The 26,315-nt window shown below is 43.7% G+C and overlaps 1 protein-coding gene across 7 annotated transcripts in view; it reads left to right on the top strand.

Annotated features, from left to right (window-relative positions):
• The window catches only part of KCNMA1 (potassium calcium-activated channel subfamily M alpha 1), a 726,630-nt gene that overhangs the window by 342,798 nt on the left and 357,517 nt on the right, over positions 1-26,315 (top strand). For all 7 annotated transcript variants that reach the window (XM_042961232.1, XM_042961231.1, XM_042961233.1 and 4 more), the window contains exon 3: positions 24,561-24,622. In XM_042961232.1, coding sequence (XP_042817166.1) covers positions 24,561-24,622 — 62 coding nt within the window. The remainder of the gene's footprint in view (positions 1-24,560; positions 24,623-26,315) is intronic.

Here is a 26,315-nt window from a genome sequence, read left to right as displayed (position 1 = left end):
TTTGGCTGTGCCAGGCACGGCTCCAGTGACCCAGTGTTGCAGGTGGTGGAAAAGAAAATGCTGGAGCTTCCAGAAATTAAAAAAAAAAAAAAAAAAAGTATGGGAACATTTCTGAGATCTGTATATCTAGAATTGACTCTATTCCTATTAATCATGAGGGGGGGGTCTTCAGGAATATTTTCACTCTATGAAAAAAAGCCATTTATATAGGAATTTCGGTAACATTTACAATGTAATACATTGTGTGTCTCCTCAGCTTTTCTTCTCAAAACTGACTAGCCGTGGGAACGCACATAGTGGCTGGAAGACTTATTTTTCCTTTTAGCTGTGACATTTTAATGACTGCACTATCCCTCTGTTTCTCCCCTGAGCTGAGATAATATTCTTCTACAAAATAAGACATGCAATTCTTAACTTCTACTACACCAAATCCTCCATCCCTTGCTTCAACTGTTGAGTTGCTTTGGGTGACCCAGTATAGCAGGGAAAATTATTTTTGTCTTCACTGTCATGACAAGTTTCTATAATACTCACACGAGGCTGGGTTTTGGAGACTGCTTTCTTATTTCGAGACAAATGCAGGAGCGGGGAACAGCAGCAGCTTTTCAGTCCTGGGCACTAAATATTTGTTGCTTTTCGGGATGTAGTGCTAGGACTCAATTACACTTCGCACATTTATCATTCCACTTACTTTTGATACATTATTTCCCCAGCCATTCTAGCCACACGGATCTTCTGCTTCTCCATTCCTAAGGTTTTTATTATCTGTCCTACTGATAGCTCCATTTAGCCATAACAATCTGATATGATTGTCAGTCTATTTGTTGGGTATTCCTTTTGTCTCCCCACAAGACGTACATTTTTGTTAAAAGAGAAAATCCTTTTTCGCGTTTGTCTTTTGTCCTCTGTAACACCTAGCAGGTGGCCAGAGTCACTGTAGGTGCTGAGCAGATTCTTTCCAATTTCCTAAATGCAAATGGCATTGACTAGACTTGAACTAAGTTGCGTAGATAGTCACAAAGATCTAAACAGAGCACGTTGATTATATACATATAACCAGCAGGACTGACTTGAGGATGGGGGTGAGCACAGTGTGATCTAGCTGGATGGGCAGCCCCTGGCATTGATTAATGGAAGGGTTGGAAAGGACACATCTCTAGCATTCTTTTCCCCCTTGGATGAACTATTAGAAACTGAAAGATCTAAAGAGTCTGTTTCCCTGGGGATAACTGTAGACTTTTCAGGTAGCTTTGAACACCAGCACCCCGCCCCCCCCCCTTGACCCGTGGTGCTTCAGGTCAAGTGTTGAAGCAAGGAGACGAGTTAGAATGACGGTGTAATAATCTGGTGGAAGATGATGGTGCCTTGGACATGGTTTGGTGCTATGTGAGTTTTGAGAAGAGTGGCCTGCTGAGTCCATTTAGAAGGCATAGTCAGTTCTATGGATAAAGTATCAGGACCCTTCTAGTGATTCCAGAAAGTCCAGAGAATGAGTCCCAGGAGGAATGCCACTCAATTTTGGAGACACTTCCTGTCCCTGGAGGCAAGCTCTCAGAGGTGGATCTTGGGCACTGGTATCTCTGTTATGGTCTGTCCCAGCTTCTCTGATGGGTTGGCATTAGGACCATGTGATCCTTTTAGCTAATTCCTCTCCCTGGCGAGGCAGCATCAGTCATTCAGAAGTTGGAAAAATGCGTCCGGTGTCTGCACAGGCCCCCCCCATCCTGGCCCTGGCACATCATGGAAAAACTATCTGGGGGTAGCCTCTGCCTCTTGCATTAGTGGGCCTCTTTATTGTGAGGGGCCCCAGAATCTGAACTGCAAGGGGCACAGGTCCGGGGGGGGGGTGCTCCTTCTTGCCAGGATTTGGCCTGGAGCTCAGCCCCGAAAACACTGCCAATGGAATGGGCTGTGCCAGTAGCTCCTCACCCCTCCTGTCCTTCCCTGCATGAGGGAGGGATTTTTCCAGGGTGAGGCAAGGATCTCTATAAGTCAAGGATGGCTTGCTGAGAAGATCTCAGTAGGTCCCAGGGCAGAGACAACAAAGAGAAGGGATAAACTGGGCAGCCACCAGATATCTCAGGAAGGAGTGGCAGTTGGAAGATTCCCAGCTCTGTGCCATTAACTGCTGTGGGAAGTTGGGCAAATGACCCAGTAGCCCTGGGCCTCAGTTTCCTCAGCTATAAAATGGGGATAATAGTAACAATAGCTATTTTTTTTTTTTGGAGATTAAATATGTTATTGTAAGTGAAGTATTTAGGATAGTTCCTGGCACAAAATGTGTACCATATACATGTTCGCTGCTATTAACATTATATTAGTAATTTGTTATATAATATATATTATATTAAGGTATTATATAGTTATTATGTTATAAGTATCCTCCCAAGCCAGGGCCAGTCACTAGCTTTTTGATTCCCGCCTGCTTTGGATTTGGTTCAGGTGAGTTGCTGGATCAGCCTGTCCGAATCCTGCATAGACCTCACTCCTAATTCAAACATCTTGAACTGAGTACCCACTAAGCCTGGATCTGTGCAGGAAACTTCACACACACGAGCCACAAGCCTGCGACGTATGTTTCAGAGGTGAAGAAACTGAGGCCCAGAGGGTTAAAGTCTCATGGGACCAGACGGGTCGGGTTAAAATCAGGTTCCCTGAGTATAAGCCCAGAGTCCTCTCCATGACCAGTGTAGACAGTGCCAGGTTGGCAAGTTCTCCCTCATGTCTGCTGTATATACCCGTTGCTGTGGGAGGCACTCCCAGACAGTTATTCTTGACCTGGATCAAGAGTCTGAGTTTGCAGGTCTGGGGCCAGACTGGGTTTGTGCATGTCACCAGGCGCCTCTGAGAGCTTCCGGTATGGCAGGTGTACAAAGGGTGCCTGCCGAGGGGTCTTATTATGGAGGTGATTATCAAATTAAATCAGAGTGCATAGCAGGCACCAATTCTGTGCATGTCTGCTATGCCCACTCTGAGCAGCAGCCCGGTTAACCATGAGACCCATGATACACATGTTGCCTGTAGGGACAGGAGTGGCTGGGACAAGCTGGCAGGATTTGTGACTGTGGAGAAGAGTGAGGATGGAGCATGGAGGGGCACCATTTGAGGAGGCGCAGGGGTGGAAGGGGTAGCACGTGGCAGGGATAGTAAGGACTCCCATGGGCACTTTCCCCACTTTCTGTGCAGAACTGAGGGCCTTTTCCTGCAAAATCAGTGGTTTTTCCACGGTGCATTCTCAGCTTTCACCAAGGGGACCCTTGGAGGGGACATGGGAGGTGGCATAACTTTTGGTAAGACACGTGGGAGAAAGGGGATTGTGTGAATGGGTGGGACGTTTGTGGGCGCCATTCTCTTTCTCCTGGGGGCAGTGTTGCCCATTCCTCTCACCTCCTTCTTGCCCTTCTGCCGAGTGATGATGGCTGTCAGCAGTATAGCCTGCTGAGAACTTCCTGCAGGAGTGGCTGATGTCCATCCGCTTCAGGGATTTTGTTGTGGTTTTATAAGTCTTGGGCTTGTGAGTAGCTTGGCCAGCTGTGCCCTCTTTGAGGGACAGCCACTGGGACTATGACAAGTTGAAGGCAAGCCCTTGGGCTTTTCCTTCCCTCCTTGTCGTCCAGTCTCCATATTTTGCCTTTGCCTCTGCTTATAGTCGGGCCTTGGACAAGTGATTTCCTCTCTGGGTCCCTAAATGCAAGCCCAGTGCTAGATGTCCTTGATGATTCCTTCCCAGAGTAACATTCAATGACTTTTTGGAATTCTTGGAACCATCCTTGGTGTTCAGTTCTCTTGGCTTTAATACCTTCACTATTAGGTACTATCAGAGCTCACTGTCTGAGCAAGGGCCCAGATTCCTGGGTTCATTCCCCTTTGAACCTTTGAACCTCCTGCTAAACTGGAGCTAGTCCAAAAGTCAAGAAGGGAATCCTGATGCCTGGAGCCATTCTCAAACATCTGTTTATGAACTTTCCATTGGTAAAGGCTCTCTGAGGTCAAACCCTTCCAAATAGGAAGAACCCACTGTCTACGTAGTTGACCATCCATGACCATCCGTTAACCACCCATGAAGGAGATTCTCAGATGATAAACCCTTCTGTACACCTGATAATCATTGCCAATGTTTTTCACGAAGCACATATCTGAACAGGGACCTTAGGGTTAATCACTGGGTGTTGGGGCACCTGGGTGGCTCAGGAGGTTAAGCAGCCAACTCTTGATTTCGGCTCAGGGCATGATCTCGCAGTTCGTGGGTTCGAGCCCCACATTGGGCTTTGTGCTCACAATGCTGAGCCTGCTTTGGATCCGCTGTCTTCCTGTCTCTGCCCCTTCCCTATTTCTGTGCTCTCTCTCTCAAAAATAAATAAATGTTAAAAAAACAACAACAACACTGGGCGTGAACTGCAGAGAAAGCAACAAACATCACCCTTTCATTTAGAGGGACACAGTTTCCTGGGACGGTGGACACTGTGGCAAAAGCCAAGTCTACTTCCATCTCTATCTCTATCACTTCTTGTCTCAGCTTCTCTCCCTACAAAGCTCCCCATGAGCTTGCTTGTAGCAGTGAGGTTTACCATCCAGTAGAAAAGAAACCCTAGGTCAGTTGGTTAATAGACCAAACTTAGCTCCATTTCCTCTGATAATCAGTAATTATTAATCACCTGCATTCTCCCCAAAGCTGTATACAGTCCTTTCTTTTGTATCTCTGGGACAGCAAATGAAACCAGGATTAGCCAGCCAAGGTTTGTGATGCCTGGTATGCTTGTGTTTGTGTTTTTGGCTTACAGGCTGCCTTTGCTAGGATGAAATTGTGGGCCTTCCGCTGGGCATGGCTCAGCAAGTCTGCTAGTGTCTGTGCTTTATTGGGCAATAAATTAATACAGAGCACTGCCAAGGAAAGAGATAAATGGATAGGACAGCAAACACATTTTTAACAAGGAAAATGGCTTTGTTTCTCAGTAGCATCATTTAAATGATTAGCTCAGTAATTGTGCAGGTTCCTTGATTGGGAGTGGGGGAGGGGATCCTGATTGAACGCATCTCTGGGAGGAACTGTGCGGGCATCCTCACTGCCTGTGGGGTTTTGCGGAGAGGAGGAGGTTCCTGGGTCCTGGGAGAAGCTTGCATTTTCGTCACGAGTGACACAAATTCTGCCTGGGTTTTCAGCCTATAAATAGCATGTGGTTCACGGAGGGCTGTACCTGCAGGCTATAATCAGGATAGTCACACTTGAAGGAGTTAGGAGAAATCTTTTATGATTTGTCATGGTCATTAACTGCATCCTATGGTTAATAATGGCGAGAGGGAAGGAGCAAGGAAAAGATAGACCCTGAGAGAGGAGGCTTCTTGTTTGCAACAAAGATCTCACAAAGCCCGGAGAAATTCTAGATTTCAGCATAAGGCAAGACCCTCAAGACTCAAGTGAAAGGCAACAGAAAAGAGAAAGTAAACCCCTCCCTTTCCTGTACGTACATGTAAGCACCAGATTGTACATGTCTTGTCATAACTAATGTCTAGGAAGGGTGTTCTCCCCACCAGGACATCAACTGCACAAAGGCTCTTTGTGCCTTGTTCTCTGCAATTTCCCTTGTGCTGGGAATGTCGCCCAGCTTATAGTAGGAGATCAGTAAACATGTGTGAACAAAATAAATTATAAGTGGACTGTTTTCCACCCTCCATATTCTACCCATTATTCCTTCACAGCTTAATTATACTTCAATCATCTCCTTCCCGACAGCCCCGGCCTGAATGGCCATTCTCTCCTCTGCTTACTTGATTAACAGTACTTTTCTTTTTGCAAAAAAAAAAAAAAAGAATTGGAAATTGAGTCCTTGGTTTGGGCCATCTTTTCTATTGTCTCAATTTGATATTAAACTCTTACGGTATTGATCTTTTTTATATCCATTTCACAAACCTTTTCAGGTTGCTATAAAATTTTTATCTGCATTTCTCTAGGAATAGATGAGTTGCATAAATGTGAATTCAATTTATCTTGCAAGGATAATAGCTTATCATAATAGACCCTTCATGTAATAAGTACATCAGAAAATAATTTTTGCCTTTATAAGATTTTTTTTCCCACTTCAAATGATTGGTCTATATGCTTAATCGCTCAAGAACTCAGCTTTCTGTAGAAATTGAATTTATGTTTGCATGTGACCAACCTGCTAATTTTTGTTTTAGAAAGACAGGGAGAGAAAAAGAATGGGAAGGAGGCGGAGGAAGAGGACAAAAGAGAGAAAGAAAATATGGATGTATACTGATGCCCATAGCTTACTTTATTATGAGTTTTGAGGGCTTACTTACAGCTATCTTATAGAAAATATTTACAAAAAGTAAGTGCCATAGGATGTAAATTGGAGAAGAGGGAAGACAAATTTAATGCTTCTTCTGCCTTAGGGGGTATATCTTGGTGACTTCTGATAAAGGGAACTTTTCAAGCTTTTCTCATCTCTGGCGCTTATAATGTTTTCATGTATCTCTTCTTGGTAGGGGGTTTAGAAGAAATGGCAGCTCTTTGCCAAGGAATTGCTTTATTGGAACAAATCATTTGCAATAGTAATGTGTTTACTAAGATAAGTGCCATTTTAAATGTAGCATGCTGTACCCCTGGCAAAGAATCTTAAAGATGACTCAAAGCTTTTTTGAAACACTGCCATATAATTAAAGACAACCAACTTAATGATCTAACATTTAGCGTTGTTTTTTACAATTTTACTCCTAGACTGGAAAATAGTTACAAAAATAGCTTCATTTAATTAGAAGGAGAAATATGACACACATATAGATGCATGTATATGTATGTATTTACTTCATTTTAGAAATTATCATTTGTAGAAATAGTCCACTATGTGTGACCAAGTAAACTAATTTAGGGACTCTGCTTTATACTTCCCATTAATTCATCAACAAGTATTCATTGAGGATGTGCCTCATGCTGGGCATTAAGAAGGGGAACGTAACATTCAGGACATAACCTCCAGGGGTTAGTAGTCTAGTTGAGGAGACAAGACATATACACAAAAATAGTTAACCATATGTATCAAGTACTATGGAATGGAGTGTCCTCAAAATATGAAAAATGAAATGTGCTTTGGAATACCAAGCAGAGAGAAGTGGGGAATATATACATTAAGGAGGGCATTTACTCGTTTGTTCATTCATTCAGCAATTCCATGTAAAGCATTTGCTATGTTCCAGCCACCGACTTAGGTGTTGGGGTTATAGCAAACACAAAACAGACCAGGCTTCTGTCCATACAGTTTATCTTATCTTGAGGTTGGACAAGCAATAAACAAGTAACAGGAAATAAGCAAAGTGATTCCAAGGAATGATAAGCCAATGAAGGAAATGAGGTTGTGCTAGGGGACAGGCCAGCGCTATGTGTACCTGTGTGCTCACTTGCACACCCATGACGCAGCTTCAATAAGGATAGTCAGGGAAGGCTTCTATGAGGAGCTGGCCTGAGATCAGGCCTGAAGAAGGAAAGGGAGCTTGCGAATGGGGTGCGAATTCTATCCTTGCCTTGAAGAACCAGGAAATATGATTTGGAGGATGGGAAAGGGATAGACATTGCAGAACATTTCAGAATATCTGAGCTCCTTTTTCCCTAAGGTCTGGGGTTGCAGTCCTCTGCAAGGTAAGGACTCAGTGAATATTTCTCAAGTGTATCTGTGAATGACTCTGGCAGTCAGAAAGTTGGTAGCCATTGGCAGGCAAGTGATATATATATATATACACATACATATATATATATACGTATATATATATACGTGTATATATATATACGTATATATATATATGTATGTGTATATATATATACGTATATATATATATGTATGTGTATATATATATATGTATGTATATTCATCTTTCAGTAAGATCATTCTGGAATAAGAGATATCAGTGCGCTAAGTGCCAATCGGCAGGCATCCTGCTGGACATTTACTTATTTAACATTTATTTATAGAGCACTTACCACATACAAGACACTGTCTTGAGTGCTTTACAAATATTAATTTATTTAATCTTTAGAACTCTTTGAAGTAGCCACTCTTGTTACCTCCTCTGACAGATGTGGGGACCAAGCTATAGAGAGTGGTCTACTCAAGGTCACGTGGCTGATAAGTGTCTGGGTACACAGTCTAGCCCTTAACCACTGTGCTTCCTTTCCATAAGAGGAGGGGCCACCCACATCACTGAGAACATTTCAAAGTGTCCTCATCCTGGATTGGTAGAAAGAGAGGTGGGACCTTTTCAGTTGGTTAAGGGCCCTAGAGCAATACTGCCCAGAAGAACTCTCTGTACAAAGATGAGAATGTTCTCTCTGTGCTATCCGGTACAGTAGCCAGTAGCCTGTGTCTGTCGAGCACTTGAAGTGTGGCTAGTGTGACCGAAGAACTAAGTTTTCCAATTTTATTCAGTTTTGGTTCATTTCAATGTGAACCTCAAAACGGAAGCAATCTGGGGGCTCCTGGGTGGCTTGGTCGGTTAAGCGTCCAACTTCGGCTCAGGTCATGATCTCATGTTCCGTGAGTTCGAGCCCCGCGTCGGGCTCTGTGCTGACAGCTCAGAGCCTGGGGCCTGTTCCGGATTCTGTGTCTCCCTCTCTCTCTGACCCTCCCCCGTTCATGCTCTGTCTCTCTCTGTCTCAAAAAATAAATAAACGTTAAAAAAAAAAATAAAAAAAAAAAAAAAAACGGAAGCAATCTGAACTGTTTTTCTGTTAAACACAGCTATGTTGTTTCACTAGGACTAATTTTCACCGAATGCCACAACCATTGCATCACATAAGACACTGTTGTATTGTAGTAGGTGTGGTGGGTGCACAGGCTGTTTCTAGAAGCCCCTTAATAACATTCAACCTTGACTGCGTTGTTGACATAAAAGTATTTTGCCCCTGTGGGGTTAAATGTGAAATATATTAAGCATAAATATCACCTACTTTTTAATTTTTTTAATATGTGGCTACTAGGCAATTTAAAATGACAAATATATGGAAACCAATTTGACAATAAATTTCATGTAAAAAAAACAGCAAATGTAGTCATTTCTATTGGATGCCACTGGCCTGAAGTTCACCCTCAGGCCACTGGATCGGGTGCTCAGTCAAAGGGAAGTACCTATTATGTTTTTGGTGGATACTGAGCCATCGTCCCGATCGCCAGTTCTCCATGGACCCCTGGGCCCTCACATCTTCATTCCATTTCCCAGGGACCAATGGGTGCTGTTGTAACATAGGTTTTGCAGACGGAGTGCCAGGAGACAGAGGTTTGTGGGAGCTTATACATTGCACGTGGCCCCCATTTTGCTAAAAAAGATGTGGATTTGGTTGGAGTTGCAGAATCTTTGAACCAGATCCTACTCCTGCTGTTCTGCTCTTGCCTGTTTCTTTAGCTGGGACGGAGGCCTGCATTGCCACTGGCAGGAAGCAGCTGTCTACCTCTTCCCTCGCATGAGGGCCCAATGCTGCACCTGGACCCAGAGGTGCCAAGGAGCAGGGGTGAGGTGGCTGTGCTTGCAGGAAGCCACTGCCAAAGCACTTGGGCTACTGAAATGCAGGCAGCAGCAAATGTTCCCATCAGTGAGGGCCTCTGGCTCAGGCCCAACCCCCGCATGCCATCTGTGTCCCTAGAGGTCTGGAATGCAGCAGCCTCCCCGTCAGCCTTGGTGTCCAGGAAGGTTGTGGGTGTGTGCGAGAGAAGTGGGGGTCCTCAGCAACTGGGTTAACTGAGGACCACTCTTCCAAGGTCATTCAAGTGGAGATTTTGGAGAACTGGGTAGTTTCTCCCTTTGCCAGCGCAGAACCCTGACTCTCTGTGTTGGGCTTCCATTTACCCAGCCTCCTGACTGGTGCATATTCTTCCCCAATACCTTAAGATCCTTCCAAACCACTGTTGAGGTTACTGCAGTTCTCATATACATGTAATGAGTGATTTTACCCAGGCTGCACATTGGAATTACCTGAGGAACTTTATTTTATAATATATCAGAAAAATACTAATGCCTTGTCCTACCTCCCAGAGATGCTGGTGTCATTGCTCTGGGGTATAACTTGGTGATCTGGGTTTTAAAAATTCTTAAGTTCTCCTTTTCACAAAGGAACTGATGTATTAAATGGGCCTTTCTCAGAATGTGTCAGAATTTACAGGGAAGGGGGTACAGTGTGCTTGTTGAAAATGCAGATTTCTGAGTCATCTCTTAAGCCTTTGGAATAAGAATATTTAGAGAATTTTAAACAAATGTTTAACAAAAACAGAATTTTTGACAAATAGCCCCAATGGATCACAGGTACACTGTGTTGTCAACATCACTATATTAAATCATTAACAACTTCATATGGATTTTTTTTTGTTATCCCTTGTGCATTTTAAAAGGGCCAAGAAAGAAGGTTAATGCAAAATTCAAAGGAAGTAATCTCTAATGATTCTCACTGTTAAATTTAGACTTCATAAAAGAATTTTCCATTATGGGGGATAAGACTGGAAAATATGCCAATAATGTATACATAAAGCAGTAAACATACAGTTTCCTTGGGGATGGGAGAGAGGGTTGCTTATGGTTTGGGGGACAAGTGGGATTCGTGCTTACCTTTTGTGTCCCGGTTGGCGGCAGGGGGTGGGGGGGGGCGGGGGTTCTGCCATCAAAGCTATCCAAGAAAACCTTCTAGCCTTGATGCTTCTTCACCAAGGAACTCCAAGAAAGCTGATGGAACCCCACAAAGTTCCACCAGGGGAAGGTTTGGCAGTTGCTGACAGCCTCATAACCTGAAATTCAGAAACTTGCTTTGGTATCATGGATTAAAAGAACAAAGGTAGAGAGTCAAGCCTCTGAGACCCAGCTCTGCCTCTTGCAGAAGACATTTAAATTCCCTGTGACTCAGTTTCTCTATCTTCAGAAAAGAGATACCTCTTCCTGCTTGAGAATAGCGGGTCCTCATTCAGTTCAACTCAGTCAGTGTTTAACCCTGCCCTCACTCTGCCCTGTCACAGTGAGTGCATAACAGCACCTTGGTCCCTCCATCCACTCAGGAAATGTTAGTGGGACAATGGTTAAGAAGCTTTGGATGTGCTGTTTTCTGTGTGTAAAATGCTTGTCTTCTTCTAGTTAACTCCTTCTTATCCTTCTTCCCTGGGGAAGCCTCCTTGGACCCCACAGTTGACAAAGCTCTCCATTCCTTCTTTTCAGAGTCCTCTTTGCCATGTACAGTTTTTACTCTGTAGTGTGACCATTGGTGGAGTGTCTTTCTTTCCTCTAGGTTGTAAGGTTCATGAGGGCAAGGGTCCTCTTTGGTTCTCTGCTGTATATTCAGGCCTAGCACAAAGCTTGGTATGCAGTAGTTACCCAAATAAGTGTTTATAGAATGAATGAATGAATGTATGTATGAAAGGTGGAGACAAAGACACACTTTCTGCCCTCAAGGAGATCATGGACAAGAGGCTGAGAGAAAACTGACGACTATAGTCAGGAATGTGAGACATGATTTGATAAAGTCTGCTCAGAGTCTTTTAGGAGTTGCCTTCAGTGAAGCATCAGATGAAGTTAGGGAATGCTGAGAGTTGTTACCTTGTCTGCTTCTCAATGGTTTGATTTTTCAATAGAATAAATGGAAGGAAGGAAGGGAAGGAGGGAGGGAGGGAGGAAGGAAAAAGAAACAAGGCTTTAAAAAAATCCAATCACCCTGTGTAGTTGAAATAGCATTTGAAACAAAATGTGGAATGGCAATGTAAAATGACAATTGTGGCTGCTTCCGGAGAGAACGTGTCAAGAGAACGTGCCAAGCAGACCTGCATTCTTAGGAAGGTCAGTCAGCCCAGAGCACACAGGGAAGCCAAATTAGTGCCAGATGTTTCTTGCAGGGAGGTGGAGCTTGAACCAAGGGAGTTGGTTTGCCTTTCCTCTCGCTTAGACACATCTGGGGGAAATGGTCAGAAGCCTTATCTTTGGTTCCATTGATTTTAGAAGCTTTGTGGGCAACTAGTCTTTAATGCTGCTTCGTTACAACAGTAAAGGAAATAGTTTATTGATAAGCTTCTGTGTTCCATTTGTGGGACTTTTGGATTACTTTGTCTAGAAACAAGTCTTCTCAGCCACATGGTTACAAGTCCTAGTTGAAGCACGTCTTCAGAAATCTAAGCTTGCATATTGGAAGTGGGGGCTTTATTAGTTTTATTAGCAGTAGTGGTATATCTAAATTCTTGGGATTCCTTCTATGGAGAGGATTCATCAACTTAGTTAAAAACAGCAAACATGTTGCTGGCATTATCAGGTGCATTTAACTAGAGTATGAAAATTATTTTGAATAATATTTCAAGACAGAGTTCTGACCAGTTTTCTCCCTTTTGGAAGCCTTCAAAATTTATAGATATTTTAAAGGAATTTTGTCCATATAGCACATCCCCAAAACAATTTAAAATGTTTTTACACCCATCTTCAAAGAAGACAGAATGTCTTCAAAAGAGTGACTTTGAAATTTTTTTCTGATGGTTTAAAGCAATGATTCTTAAAATGTGGTCCCTGAATCAGCCACATCAGCCTCGGCTGGAAGATGTTACAGATGCAAATTCTCAGGCTCTCCCAGACTTATTGAACTGGAATCTCTGGGATGGGACTCAGCAATGTGTGTTTTAACATGCCCGGCAGATAATCTGATCCATACTCCTATTTGACAACCACTGTTCAGCTGCCGCACAAATGTCTCGAAAGGCTTTTGATGCTGGGAGCCTCATCTCGGCATCTGTCATCCTACTTTGCACAAAAGTCAAAGCTAGAGTTTACATTTGATAAAGCAAATTTGAGCATTGTCTCCTGCTCTGTACCCCATGCCAGCTCAACCCTGAGTCTGTAGTGGGCACTTGGCAACCACGTGCAATGATGAATGAATGGATAGCCGTAGAATGGTGCGAGACATTCAGAGGAATGAGTTCTTGTGCAGGAAGATCTTATAATGGAGCGGACAGGGAGGGGAATTTGGTGATCAAGCTGAGGCAGTGCTGAAATGCGTGGCCGGATTGTGGCAAGAGCTCCCAAAACCCTGAGAAGGTGATGGTACTCCCCCAGGTATAAACTGAAAAGTTGGAAAACCCGTACGAAGACTCAAGGACGTCCACCTCGATTCTGATTTCTCCTTCATAACTGTGTCAACCTTCATAACTGTGTCAAAGCTCTTAAAAATAGGAAATAAAAAGTTCTTCCATGTTTTCTGGCTCCTGCCTTGCTGAGGACAGACTGTGTGTGTCTGGTCTGTCCGTAGAGAGACTGAAGTATGAAGGAGACCTGAACATCATACACATGCTCATCCTCTTTTTTTTTTTTTTTTAAGTTTGTATGTATTTATTTTGAGAGAGAAAGTGTACGTGTGAGAGAGGGCAGAGTGGGGGGGGGGGTGGTCGGAGAGAGACAATCCCTAGCAGAATCTGCACCATTAGTGCAGAGCCCGATGCAGAGCTTGAACCCACAAACGAGACCATGACCCGAGCTGAAACCAAGAGTTGGATGCTTAACAGATTTGAGCCATCTAGTCACCCGCTCTTACCCTTTTTAAATGGCCTTGAAAAGACAGTAAATGGCATTACATAGACAGTCCCCTTTCTCCTCTTTTGTATCTAAACTAAGTGTGAGGCTGAGAGAGGCAGGAAAGCTATATTACCTGATCATGCTCCCATCCCTCCTTCCCTAACATGTGCCCCATGGGAGGGGAACTTGCGGTTTTCTGATTGTTGGTGTCCTGTAAGCCAGAGCCCTAGTTATGCTGTGCGCAGTATTAGCATCTGATCATCACTGGGTAACAGGGAGATGCATGAGATGTTGCAGGAAGTAGGGCGATAGCTGGGGCTGTAGTCCAACCTTTCTAAATTAACAGCGATGCAGTGTTTGGTGGGGCATCCACCCCCATGCAGGACAACCATAATTACATATGGCGACATTTGTACCGGTGACCTTTGCCTTCTGATCTTCCATGCTGTCGGGGTGGGAATTTGTGAGTGTGAGGAATGCTATCTTGTGAAGATTCCTACTTCTTTCAGGATAGGTAACTTCTTTGTAAGAATATAATAGTACATTAAATATATATATTATATATTATATATATATTTTTAGTATAATATAGTATATATACTATATATACTATAATAGTATGTTATATATATAAATATATATTTCTTTTTTTTTTCAATCTGAGGTGAGGGAAGGAGGGAGATATATCAGAGGTGGACAGGCTAGAACCTTCTCTTTGGAGACTTGGGTCTCAACCCACTATAAACTTTAGTAAAAGGGGCCTTGCTGCTTTCATTCTCATCTAGATGGCATTTGCCAAAGCCAACCCCTTTGTTATGGTCCCAAAAGAGGAAATGGAGTGATTTTGGAACCAAGTACATGAACATGAAACTTCATGGTCAAACCCAGTGTGGGGTGGGTGACTGATTCTGAAGCCTGGTCAATGTTGGTGTCAATGTTTTATTGCCAATTGAATGGTTATTTATCATCTTTGGCCAACTTTCTTGATGTGGAGGGCTTTTGGTGGCATTGCTTTCTAGGGTGCATTGACAATCCTTTTTAAAACAGCACTTTGGTGGCAATATCATAATTGTAAAAGATGGAAATTTTAGGTTGTTCTGGGATGACTTTAAGGTCCTACTAAGGACCTTCCCTTTTGTGGTAAAGAGCAAATTCTTTTAAAACTCCCAGTCATATCTGGGACTTTAGCTACAGTTACCAAAAGACAAAGTTGGTTCTGGCTCTAGTTAGAAACTCTGATACCTGAGAAATTCTTAGCCCCCTTTTTGTATCAGTACTAGATGAGTCTGGAAGTGGGAAGAGAAGGTAGGTAGGAACCCATGTAAGTTCTCTGTGGCTAAATGGCAATAGATTCTGGAACTAAGGGAGAAATTCCAGCTTACTAAGGGATAAGAGCAAACATCCCAGAGAGGTAAGAGTCACCTGCACATAATACAAGTTTCTCAGAGGTACCCTCTGCCATTGAAAGGAGAGATATTAGTATCCCTCTGGAAAGGTGATTATGTTTGAATTTTGACATTTAAATATACTGCTGGATTCTGCTCGCAGATTCTCAGAATTTTCCTTCTATTTTTATTGTGATTAAATTTATTGTGTGTAAAGTTTGCAATTTTAGCCATCTGTAAGTGTATAATTCAGTAGCGTAAGTACATTCACAATGGTGTACAACCATCACCACTCTCCATTTCCAGAAATTTTTGATCAGTCTAAACAGAAACTCTATACATATTAAACAATAACTCCCTGTTCCCTCCCCTGGGCCTGGCAACCACCATTGTACTTTGTGTCTCCTTGAACTTGATGACTCAAGGGGCGGCATGCAAGTGAAATCATGCAATAATGGTCCTTTTGTGTCTGTAATATTTCACTTAGCATAATATCTTTAAGGTTCACCCATGCTGTAGCATGTGTCAGGATTTTTTTCCTTTTCAAGGCTGGTTTTCCATTGTACATATAGATCACATTTCGTTTATCTGTCATCTATCAATGGACACTTGGGTTGCCTCCAAAGCTGTTACGAACTTGGGTGTACAAGAATGTTTGAGTCCCTGCTTTTGCTTCCATTTTTTGCCTAAGAATGGAAGGATTTGAGAAGTAGGGCAAAGGTGGCCATAAATGTAGTCCTTGGTGATGGTGAGTGGCAACTGGTGACCTGACAATGCTCCAGAAGTTTTCTCATCTTATGAAACTAATTAAATTAAAAATCCAGTTGGCCAGCCCCACATGCACTTAAGCCAGGACAATTTCCCCCAAAGCTCATTAGCTGCAAAGTTGGGAGCTTCACCAGCAATTGGAACTTTTTCCCCTGGATTTTTCAGTAATTAGACAGGAAAGGTCTCTCAAACTTTCGACCTCGAATGGAACATTTTATCTTGCTTGCCAGTGCGCCAGTTTAATGCTGTTGGTAAAAATATGTGAAAATCAACCTTTTAAGTTTTGTGATGCAATGATATAAGATTTCAGTGTCATTAAAGTTCGATTCTCAGGAAGGTCACAGGCTTTAGGGAAAGTTTTCTGACTCAGTGTTACAATGGCTTTCCATCATTTCGGTTTTTTGTTTCAGTTATAATAAGTTGAGACCTTCAGAGGAGCACATTTGAGCTCTTCTGTATTTTGTGTTGTACAAAGTGAAATGAACATGGTCAACAAAACCCAAGATGTAAGATAGTTGACAGCTTCATGGCATTTGGGAAACACTGACCTGCAAAAATTCACACAACCTGTGCCCTGGAGTTATATCAACATGAGCCCCCACGAGACAAGAGATTGGGCAACTGACTTATAATTAATGCCCCCGATTCTTCTTTGGGGGAGGGGGAAAGAAAGAAGGACCCAGACCCTTTTTATCTATTCCATACTAGTCAAATTCTTCTCTGCCTTCTTCAAAAAGCTCATTATTGTACTTAGTTTGTCTATATATAAGCAAGCATATGATTTACAATAAGATTGTCCTTAGTAGCTTACATTAAGGAGCCCTATTATTTTCCAAGGTTTCTTTTTATCTACGGTCATTTTGAAATTAGCTAACTTGGAAATGGACAGAGACACATTACTAGGAATGTAGTTGGTTAATAAATATTAATAGAGACCCAGTATTTGTGATTAATTAATGGAGTATAGGTTTATCTCCGTGTTCCTTACAGCATGTATTATGTATACATACACATCATACAGATATTCATGTACTACTTATACACTTACCTTTACATTAGTTTGTGTCTCACCTCCTAATGACATGTACTTCATTGTGTCCCCACGCATTCCTGGTCCTGACCCTAAATTCTCAACTTCTTCATGTAGCACTCCTGACATCCACCACCTTAATTGAACCTGTTATTCACAAAGACATGGTTTCCCTCTCTTCTCTCATGTGGATGGCTTATTTCCTCACAGTCCAGGGACCCCCTGGACACTCTGATCCTCCATAGCCTCTTCCATCTTTGTGCAAAACCTTTTCTCTTGAGGCTCCTGCTGTACAACTGAACTCTCACCCTGTCTGCTCTCCCCGATGCAGGCTCCTACCCACAGGCTCCTCTGCCATTCAGGGTGATTCCATCCCCGTCCCTTCTCCCTGCCGCAGCCCCAGCCATCCTTGCTGGGTCTTTGGCACATGATTCTCCTCGCTAGCCCCCGTGCATCCTAGATCCTTAATTTCTTCAACCATGATGCTGTCTAGCCCCGCTCCACTCCAGCCACGTGTCCCTTGAATCCTGCCTTCACAGGAAACTATACCTCACCTTCTTCTGGGGTTTGAAACTCCACAAAGTCTCACTCAGTGAAGGTCCATGTCTTTCCAGCTTTCTTTTGCTTTCAGTAGACCTGGTCCCCAAACTTATTCTCCAGTCTTTTCTCCAAATACACATTTATTTGACAAATATCGATTGAGACACTTTGCCAGCTTCTGGGAGTTTAATGATGAATAAAAATGGACACGTAACCTGTCTTCATAGAACTTGCAGTCCAGCAGAGGAGAGAGAAATTGATCAAATGATTGCACACAAAAATGTAAAATGGTTGCTGTGCTAAGTGCTACAAAGTGCCCACTGTGCTTATGGGGGACCTTCTTGCATTAAGTGACAAGAAAGTGGCAGCAGAACTGAGATCTGGAGGATGAAAAGTATATGACCTGAGGTAAGACTTCCAGGAAGAAGAAAATGCTTGTGCAAAGGCCCTGTGGTAGTTGGGAGTAGGGAGGCACACATGGTGAATAAGGACTAAAATTTCTGTTAATTGGAATTTATAACAGAGGAAAGAGGCCAGAGTTTTCAGAGTCTTTTAAGCTGTGTTAGAGATTTTCTTTTTCTTCATACTAAAAGCCATGGAAGTCATTTGAAGCAATATAAGGGGGGAGGGCCCTCTCTAATTTATATCTTGTGTCCTAAAAATCCAGTCCATTCTATAGTGAGTATGGTTTTAAATATTGTATTTTTGGAAGGACCAGATTTAAAAATGCCCCCAAAGGCATCGACATTTTCACTAGGCTTCCTAACATTTGAATAAAACACAGTTTTCTCTTATCTGGAAGTCCTATATGTATTTTATAATTCTAAATACTGACTACTGAAAGCACTTCTTTCTTCTTCCTTTCTTTCATCTTGAATACATCTGTACTTAAACTGTTGTTTGGAGTCTTGGCTTTCAGTGAATCAGTTTACTGCATTTTTTGGTAAGCACTTCATAAGTCAAAAGTATTGTGCCAGAATGTTATTTTGGAAACTTAGGGGACCTTTGGATGTTTAAACGGCACTGTCAAAATATTGGTTTTATATTTTACAAATCTTTTGTTATTTAGGATAACAAAAATATCTTTCTTTGTAGCAAGATTACATCTTCTCTTGAGAGTGATTTAAGGGTGAGGCAAACATTACTGACCAGATTGCGAAGAAAAAAAAAATATCCTTCTTTTTTTTCCCTTAAGAAAACACTGATACTCAGAGTGTGAGTTTCTCTGGGCAAAACTTACAGAAACATAGGCTTTTCGAAGAATCATAGGGGCAGGAGGAGAGGAGACTGGGTGAGACCATCCCTCAATTCCGTGTAGCAATAGCAGAAAGAAGCACAGAGCCAGGAGAGAGCTAGTCCGTGGCCCCTCCAGATTTTGTTGTAGTTTTGTGGGATGGCAGGCTGCACGAGCGATTGATTGTGCTACTGGAAACACAAAACTATGAATCCAAGTGTCCATGGTATTCCCACTTGTGATTATCTGAAAGAAACATGCCCTCTGACACGAATTAGTGACACACATAATGGCCATCAGGCTGAATTACAGTTATGCGTGAATGGCATCCCACTGACTTCAAAGAGCGCTGCCTTTTCAAGCCAAACGTTTTTAGTTCTTTTGCTTTGTGCCATGACCTGGCAAGGTCCTGATCTGATAATCATCTGTTCCAATTCCCCATTTCACAGATTGGGAAGCTGAGTCCTGGAGATGTTCTGTGATATGCTCAAGAGCATACTGCTCTCTAAAAAAAAAAAAAAATTAAAAAAAAAAAAAAAAAAGGGCGCCTGGGTGGCTCAGTCGGTTGAGCGTCCGACTTTGGCTCAGGTCACGATCTCACGGTCCGTGAGTTCGAGCCCTGTGTCGGGCTCTGGGCTGATGGCTCAGAGCCTGGAGCCTGCTTCTGATTCTGTGTCTCCCTCTTCCTCTGACCCTCCCCTGTTCATGCTCTCTCTCTCTCTGTCTCAAAAATGAATAAATGTTAAAAAAAATTAAAAAAAAAAAAAGAGCATACTGCTCTCTGCAGCAGAGTCAGGACTCAAATCCAGTCAGGCCTCCTGATGGGAGGTCTGCGCCCTCTGTGCCACGAGTCTGTCTGCCAGTGCACCTGGCACCTGTCCTTCACGGCAACAGACAGGTGGAGCCGGGGTGTTGGGCATTTCTTTTCTTCTCCTTTGGTTTTCCATTCTCCTCTTCCCCTTCCACTTTGGGCATTTGTGATGGTGGTTCTGTTCCTTCTGTGTCCTCTCCTTCCTTGGACATCCCAGAAGTGTTGGTTTATATGTGTGGCATTTACCAAAGCCACGGGGGACTCCTGAGTAATTTAAACTTCTGGATTCCTTGCTTGTTGAGAGCAAAGACCAGGCCTGACTTTGCTCTTTAAGTTTCCTATTTCCCTCTCTCTCCCTCCGGGCTTTGCACATAGGAGTCCAGTAAATGTTTGTCGGAGTTGTTAAATTCACCAGACCAAACATTTTAATTTGGATGCTGGAATGATGTGATCACTCATCAACAAAACGTCCCCACGTTGTTTTGCCTTGGGAATTCTTGGGTCTATTGTTTTTATATAGTGAATTTTATTGTATATAAATGATACCTCAATAAAAAAAAAAAAAGTGATGTGCCCTAGGGATTCTGTGTAGAAAATGGTCCATTTTTGGAGGGGCGGCTGCTGCCAGTAGCTGGCGACAGCCCCAGTCAAACGTGCAGAATCATTAATTAGGGTCATTTGTTCGGCTGTGAGCTGAGCAGAATGTATAAAACCTGCCCAGGAGAGAATTGATTCATCCCCCTCTCTGTACTTTTCAGAGTACTTCTAACACGATCCTCAAAGCCTGCAGGCCTCATACATATGTTCTAATGGGCTAATTGTTAAGGCGACATTTGTAAATTAATCCCTGACTTGAGCTAAGTGGTTTCCCCTAATGGCTTTAATTCAGTGACTCCCATTCTTGGCCATACATCAGATTCACTGGTGGAGCTTGTGAAAAATAGAGGTGCCCGGCTTCCCCCTCCCCCGAGCTCGCCGTTCTCTGGTTCCAGGGCAGGACGGGGGCATCTGTTTTTTTTGTTTTGTTTTTTTTTTCTTTTTTTTAGGAAAGCTGCTCAAGTGTTAGGATTGTGGTGGTAGCCACCTTTATGAGCCTCTGCTCCAGTGTCTGGAGGCCCTCGAAGACTTGCGTCGACTGGAAGCACTTGGGTCCAACTCAATGACTTGGGACCAGTTTCCAGAACAGGCAACGTGCCTAAGAGCCCCCCTTCCTGATTCGTTCACTCTGTGTCCACCTCACTGGGACTGTCCTTTCCTTGACGAGCTCCAGTGACCTGAGGGGAGCTATTCTGTGCGTTGCTATCCTGTTTCCCGTTTTTTGAACTTTTGAGACATTTGGAAGATCTTCGGGGCCTGCTGCAATGTCCATCATGAAAATACCTGTGAATACCCCCTCTCTGTTCTCCATTTATCATCACGTTCCTGGTGCCAGCCAGTTGTTAAGGACAGACTTATTTCTTTTAAATTTTCTGCCTCTGTGTCTCTGTGTGTCCGTGTTCCTGGCATTCTTCTGTGCAAACACATGTCATGCTTGATCTTGAAGTTTTGAAAAGCAATGATGCAAGGGCACCGTTGTTTCAATTACATTTGTCAAATCGCTTTTGTTTTTAGGTATCTGGCACTCTGTAAATATCACGACGTACTTTGTATCAGCACACAACATGTGGGTATTTTCAGTAAACCTAAAAATACGGCAGTTAGCACCATCCCCGGTAGCCAAGGTGATTTGGTGAACCCGGCCTAGGAAAGCTAGAAAGCCTCTGGGAAAGGTCAGCACACAATGTGCCCTGAGAGGGAATGCTCATACGTCCCATGTGTCACACTGTGCTTACAAGATCTTGTTTGCCACAGTGCTTTGTAAAGTGCTTGCTTGTTATAATGTGTCTTCTGTGACCCAGCTGCTGGAGGGCTAGTGTTTTTCTGTCTTAGGAATTATGCTTTTCTTGGCCTCTTCTTACCATGTCCCTTGGGCTTCAATGTCCCTTATTCCTGGGACCATCGAAGCACATGGAAGGACTCCCAGTGGCCTTCCCCCTTACTGAAGGGATATTAGAGTAGCCGTTACGTGTAGGAAAAAGGAGCACTTTGAGGACAAAAGGCGTATTGAGACAAGAGCCCCTGTTGTTCTGCCTGTCCCTAGCTTCTTCTCCCATTTATATCTCCACCCAGTCAATACCTTATTGCATATTGACTATACCTATGCCATACAGTTGAGCACTGATTGCATAATAGCATAGCATTCATCTATGTAAGGATTACTCTGCAGAAGAGTGTATTTCATGACTGTAAGTGGACTTCTTTCATTTTTCCTAGGGCCTTAGGAGATGTGACATAAATACTTAAGATAATTATTTGGGGGTACTCTATAACATAACCATCATAGCATTTAGGCAAAACAAATCTAATCATTTTGTGTAGTTGGATTAAATTTTTTCATATTTAAGCAGAGTTCTCAGACAATGGGGGATTTGTCAGAGAGGGAGAGGTAAGAGATGGAGAGAACAAGAGAGAACTAGTCCTTGGCCAAGGCCCTCTAGAAGACAAGTCCTTGTTGGATCCCTATTTTCATGGCCTAATTCAAAGGGTTGATTCCTTTTCTGCAGCACCTGGATCCAGGGTGACAATGTAATCAAGCCTGACATGATAAAGAGCCATGTGGCAAGTTTCAAAATCACATGCACAGCTGCCTTAATACTGAGAAGCAGGTACCCCCCGCCTCCCACCATTGATCATTTTATTCCTGGAGGCAGGTGGGTGGAAGAGTTTGGACACCCTGAACCTCCTCATGAGAAAGCCTTCCGGCAGAACATGTGGACCCGAGAATAGGTGCACCCAACAGCTTCAGTTCTTGGGAGCTTTGGAGGTCATTTTTCTCCTGGATTTCTTCCCTCCCTTACCCTCTCAGAGAGATGCCGCTCTTTGAGTTTGCATCGTGAGAAGATAGCAGGAGTCCTCTCCTCCTGTCACTGGCCGATTTGCTTAAATAAGCTGCACATTATTCCCTGTCACAGAGGCCGAGCGAAGGCAGCTGGGACAAATTAGTGTCAGCTACTTCGTCTGGCCCCCCAATGCTGGGAAACCCTCGCCATTGCTGGAGAGCTTAGATTTTGAGCTCATTTCATAATGATGTAGATGCCATTTTCAAGGACTTCCATCCTTTTTCCTCTCCTCTCCCCTCTGTCCCTGCCCTCCCCTCACTGGCCTGGATAGCCAGCTCTGACCAAAGCTCAGCATTCACACACACACACACACACACCAGCTGACAGAGATTACTCTTGGGTCAGCTGTTTATGAATGAAGAAGAGGTCCTTTTCCTGTGTCCTGGCCACGCCCCTTCTCTTTGCAGCATTTTGAGAATGAGGTCGGGGCGGGGATCTAACTGCTTATGTCTCAGAAATAGCAACACAGATCAAAATTAATCTTAAGCTATTTGTTTTGCTGCCTCATTCAGATAATGGAGGGAAAAGCTGAGGCCTGTTTATGCTTTTGTTTGTTTGTTTTTGTGCATAACTTTGCAAAGAATGAATGAGTGAGTGTGTGTGAGGGGAGAGCCTGGGGTGAGCCTGTCAGGGGGATTAGCACCCGGTAGAAGGTACTTGGGTAGAAGGTACTTGCTAGCAGACTGCATGCAGGGTTTCCTTGCATTCAGCTGCAGCGTGGTTTAGTTTTTGAGACAAAATGGAAGAATAAAATAAGCCCCAGTGGTGTACTGTTTTACCACTTCCTTTTGTAAAGATAATCTGTCAGGTGCTATGAGGCTGTGTCTTCCTTCCACAGTGTCCGGCAGTTTGTAACTGTCAGTGTTTACTGTGTGGTCCGCTCTCTGTCCCAGGAGCTCTGTGGGGTTCTGCAATGTTTTGAATGAATACCGTATGCAGATTTCACTTCCTATTGGCCACTTCGGTGCACACACACAATACAGCATGATCCCCGCCCCCCTCTCTCTCTCTCTCTCTCTCTCTCTCTCACACACACACACACACACACACACATACACACACACACAGCTCGACCATGCCCAGCCATTACATAAACTGAGATTCATCTCTATTCACCAGCCAATGCCACAGTGATGTCAATATGTAGATACTATGAGGAGGCTGACGCTTCTCTCTGTCTATAGACCCTTTAGAATATTAGCATATCTAAAGGTATTTGTTGAGCCCTGGCACTGTGTGTGGTCATGGTGTTTACTTTTGTTTTCATTCTTAATTATTGGCTCTCCACGTCTTTATTTTTGAGACCATTAAGTTGCCCTCCCGGTCTCCTCTGTCAAAGACTAAATAAAATAGGATGTGGAGTGGGGACACAAGTGTTGGTATCGGCTTCCGCTGCTACATGTGCATTGGATGGACTTCAGTGTGACAGGTATCCTTTGAAGGAGATGCCAAACTGTCTTTCAAATCAGTGGTGATTAATTTTGAGTGAAGAGTGTAAAGATGAACAAGGATTCTTGTGTAGCTGGCCTAATGTATTACCTAATTTGGCTTCCTGCACTTGAACTATTTCCAGAATACTGAGAAGTGTTGTAACCACACACAAACACACACACACAAGCATACACACACACATGCACCAATGTATATACACACATTTGTACAAGCAGAAAATTTATGTTTTTCAAATTGATGTTTCTGGTGTGGGGACAGGAAGTAAATCAGGGGTTGTGTAGGACTGGGGGTAGGAACGGGGATTAACTGTTCATGGACGTGAGGGCTCTTACCGGGATGATGAAAATGTTCTGGTACTAGAAGATCATAGTGATGGCTGTACCACTTGGTCAATTTACTTGAAGTCATTGAATTGTACACTTACGATGGGCGAATTTTATGGTATGTAAGTTATATCTTGGCAGAGCTGCGAAAAATGGATATTCCCATATCTGAGTTCCTCTGGACCCAGATTACACATAAGATGACCAACTGTATCACCCGGAATTTTGATTCACTCTTCCCACTGGAGTGTGCTGACTTCATTGCAGAGAAGCGGGACCCTGTGCTAATAGGGCTAGATGAGACCCAAAGCCATAGATATAAGAGTCTACCCTGACCCCTGTTGGCCAGCAGTGAGGTTGCTGCCCGCTGCAAGGTGCGGAGTCAGCATCAGGGTATCCTGGGGAGGGGGGGTGGTGGGCGGCAGTTCGAGGGGCTGAGATTCCCAAGCAGGCCCCAGAAAGCAGTTGGAACCCTGCTTCCCAGCTGCTGCCGCACCTGTGTCAAAAAAAAAACCCGAAGCTTCCCAGTGTCGGCTCTTAAGTGATGGCATTTTCCTCTTCTTTTGCAGGTTGTCTTAGTCTTTGCTCTCAGCATTGGTGCACTTGTAATATACTTCATAGATTCGTCAAAGTGAGTATTCAAATACATTGTCTTGCCCTCTTTCCTAAAAACAATCATGAGCCTCTACATTGATCAGTTTATTGACTTTAACACCAAAATTTGCAAGAGTCTTTTGAGTGTGGAAGGCTTTCAGAGGACGGCAGGGCTACTCTGTGCTGGTTTTCTGAATGGGAAAACAAGTTCTCACAAGGAAGGTTACTTTGATTCTGCTGGCCTGAGAGGGGGGAGAGGTATGTGAGGGTGTTATTTTTGTTTGCTGGGTATTATTTATTTTGAAATAGCTGTTTCCCGTCGAAGTATTTGCACTGAAGATGTCAAGAGGTTAAGAGGGCTTTGGTGTGAATGTCCAACCACTGGGAGGGCTACAGGTATCCAGCCAGTGAGGGTCTGAACTATTCTTGCCATGATGGTAAGGTCCTCTTCTCATTAGGGTTTCTGATGCTTTAACCTTATTGGAGGTTAGATTAGGAAGCATGGCTCTATCCTTTGCAGCTACCAAGCAGAATATTCAGCAGAAGCATTGCTTGCTGGTGCTTCTTCACTTGTGAAGGTCACAGATGGGACGGAGGAGTTCGTGATGACTCCCAGAGGTGGAGACCCATGGCCATCTAGGATTTCCTAGAGTGGACATTTGTGCAGACCCCTAAGGTGCCAGTTGAGCGAACTGGTGCTCTAGGGTGACCCTGAGGTGGGGTGTTGCGACATTGTAAAGGCTTCATAGGAGGCAGGAGAGGTCACTGAGCAGAGCTGCTAGGTGGCGGCCAGCTCTGCTCTGGTTCCTGCAGGTGTCACCCTGGCGGGGGGGCGGGAGAGGAAGGGGCTCATTTATTCCAACGATTCTATTGCGAGTTTGAGGCTGACAGCATCTGGGAAACTGGAGCTGAGCTGGTCTGACACACCTTTTTGTGGCGACATGTACTTGAAAACTGGGCAGTGGACTTGAGCTCTTTTCCTACACAGTCTACTGTAAGCGTGTTTTCAACTCTTTGAACTCCATCCCTGGTATGGCCGTCTGCTAGAGTTTGATTCCAGGAAACCTGCTTTGTGTCCTTGTTGGAGCAGACCCTGGGGTGCCTGAATTCTGAGCCTAGTGCCCTTTTCCTGTGTCTCAGGATGGTAGCAATGTCATGCACGCCTGAATTCTAAATTTCTCGGAGGCATCTGGTCACCAGCCAAAGGATTTTGTGCAATTGGGTGCTGATGTGCAATTGGGTACTGAGGCCAAGATGCCATGTCAGGGAAAATAAAGAAAACGTCCCCTTTAATCACTTGTCTCTGGGCGTCAGCCAAGTCTGAGAGTATCAGAGGTCCTTCTGCCCATTGCCACACATGAGGCTGGACTGCCTTCACCTGTCTCAGGTGGAGGAGGGTCCTTTAAAAGTCCTCCAGGAGACAAGATTCCACACACTCCCTCCATCAGCTCTTCCTGGCCAAGAAAGAGAAGAGCTTTTTAAGTCTGGAAAATTCCAGCTGGTATGTCATTGAAGGTAAGCCTCTTTTAAGTATCTATTCTTCATAATTCTGGACCATATTTGAATTGAACCAAAGATCTCCTAAAGCCCTGGTCTTATTTCTCCATTCCCTTTCAGGAGTGAGGAGTGTTCTCACATGTCAGGGGATGCATAGCCTGTCAGCTTCCGTGGCGGGCTCAGGAAATGGGTTTGGGCATGCATATGTGTGCCCCAGACAGAGCAAACCCTTA

The sequence above is a fragment of the Panthera tigris genome, chromosome D2, assembly GCF_018350195.1.
Source record: "Panthera tigris isolate Pti1 chromosome D2, P.tigris_Pti1_mat1.1, whole genome shotgun sequence".
In the NCBI taxonomy this organism is placed as follows: Eukaryota; Metazoa; Chordata; class Mammalia; order Carnivora; family Felidae; genus Panthera; species Panthera tigris.
Note: the sequence above shows the minus strand (reverse complement) of the source record. Positions and strands in the feature narration are given on the sequence as shown.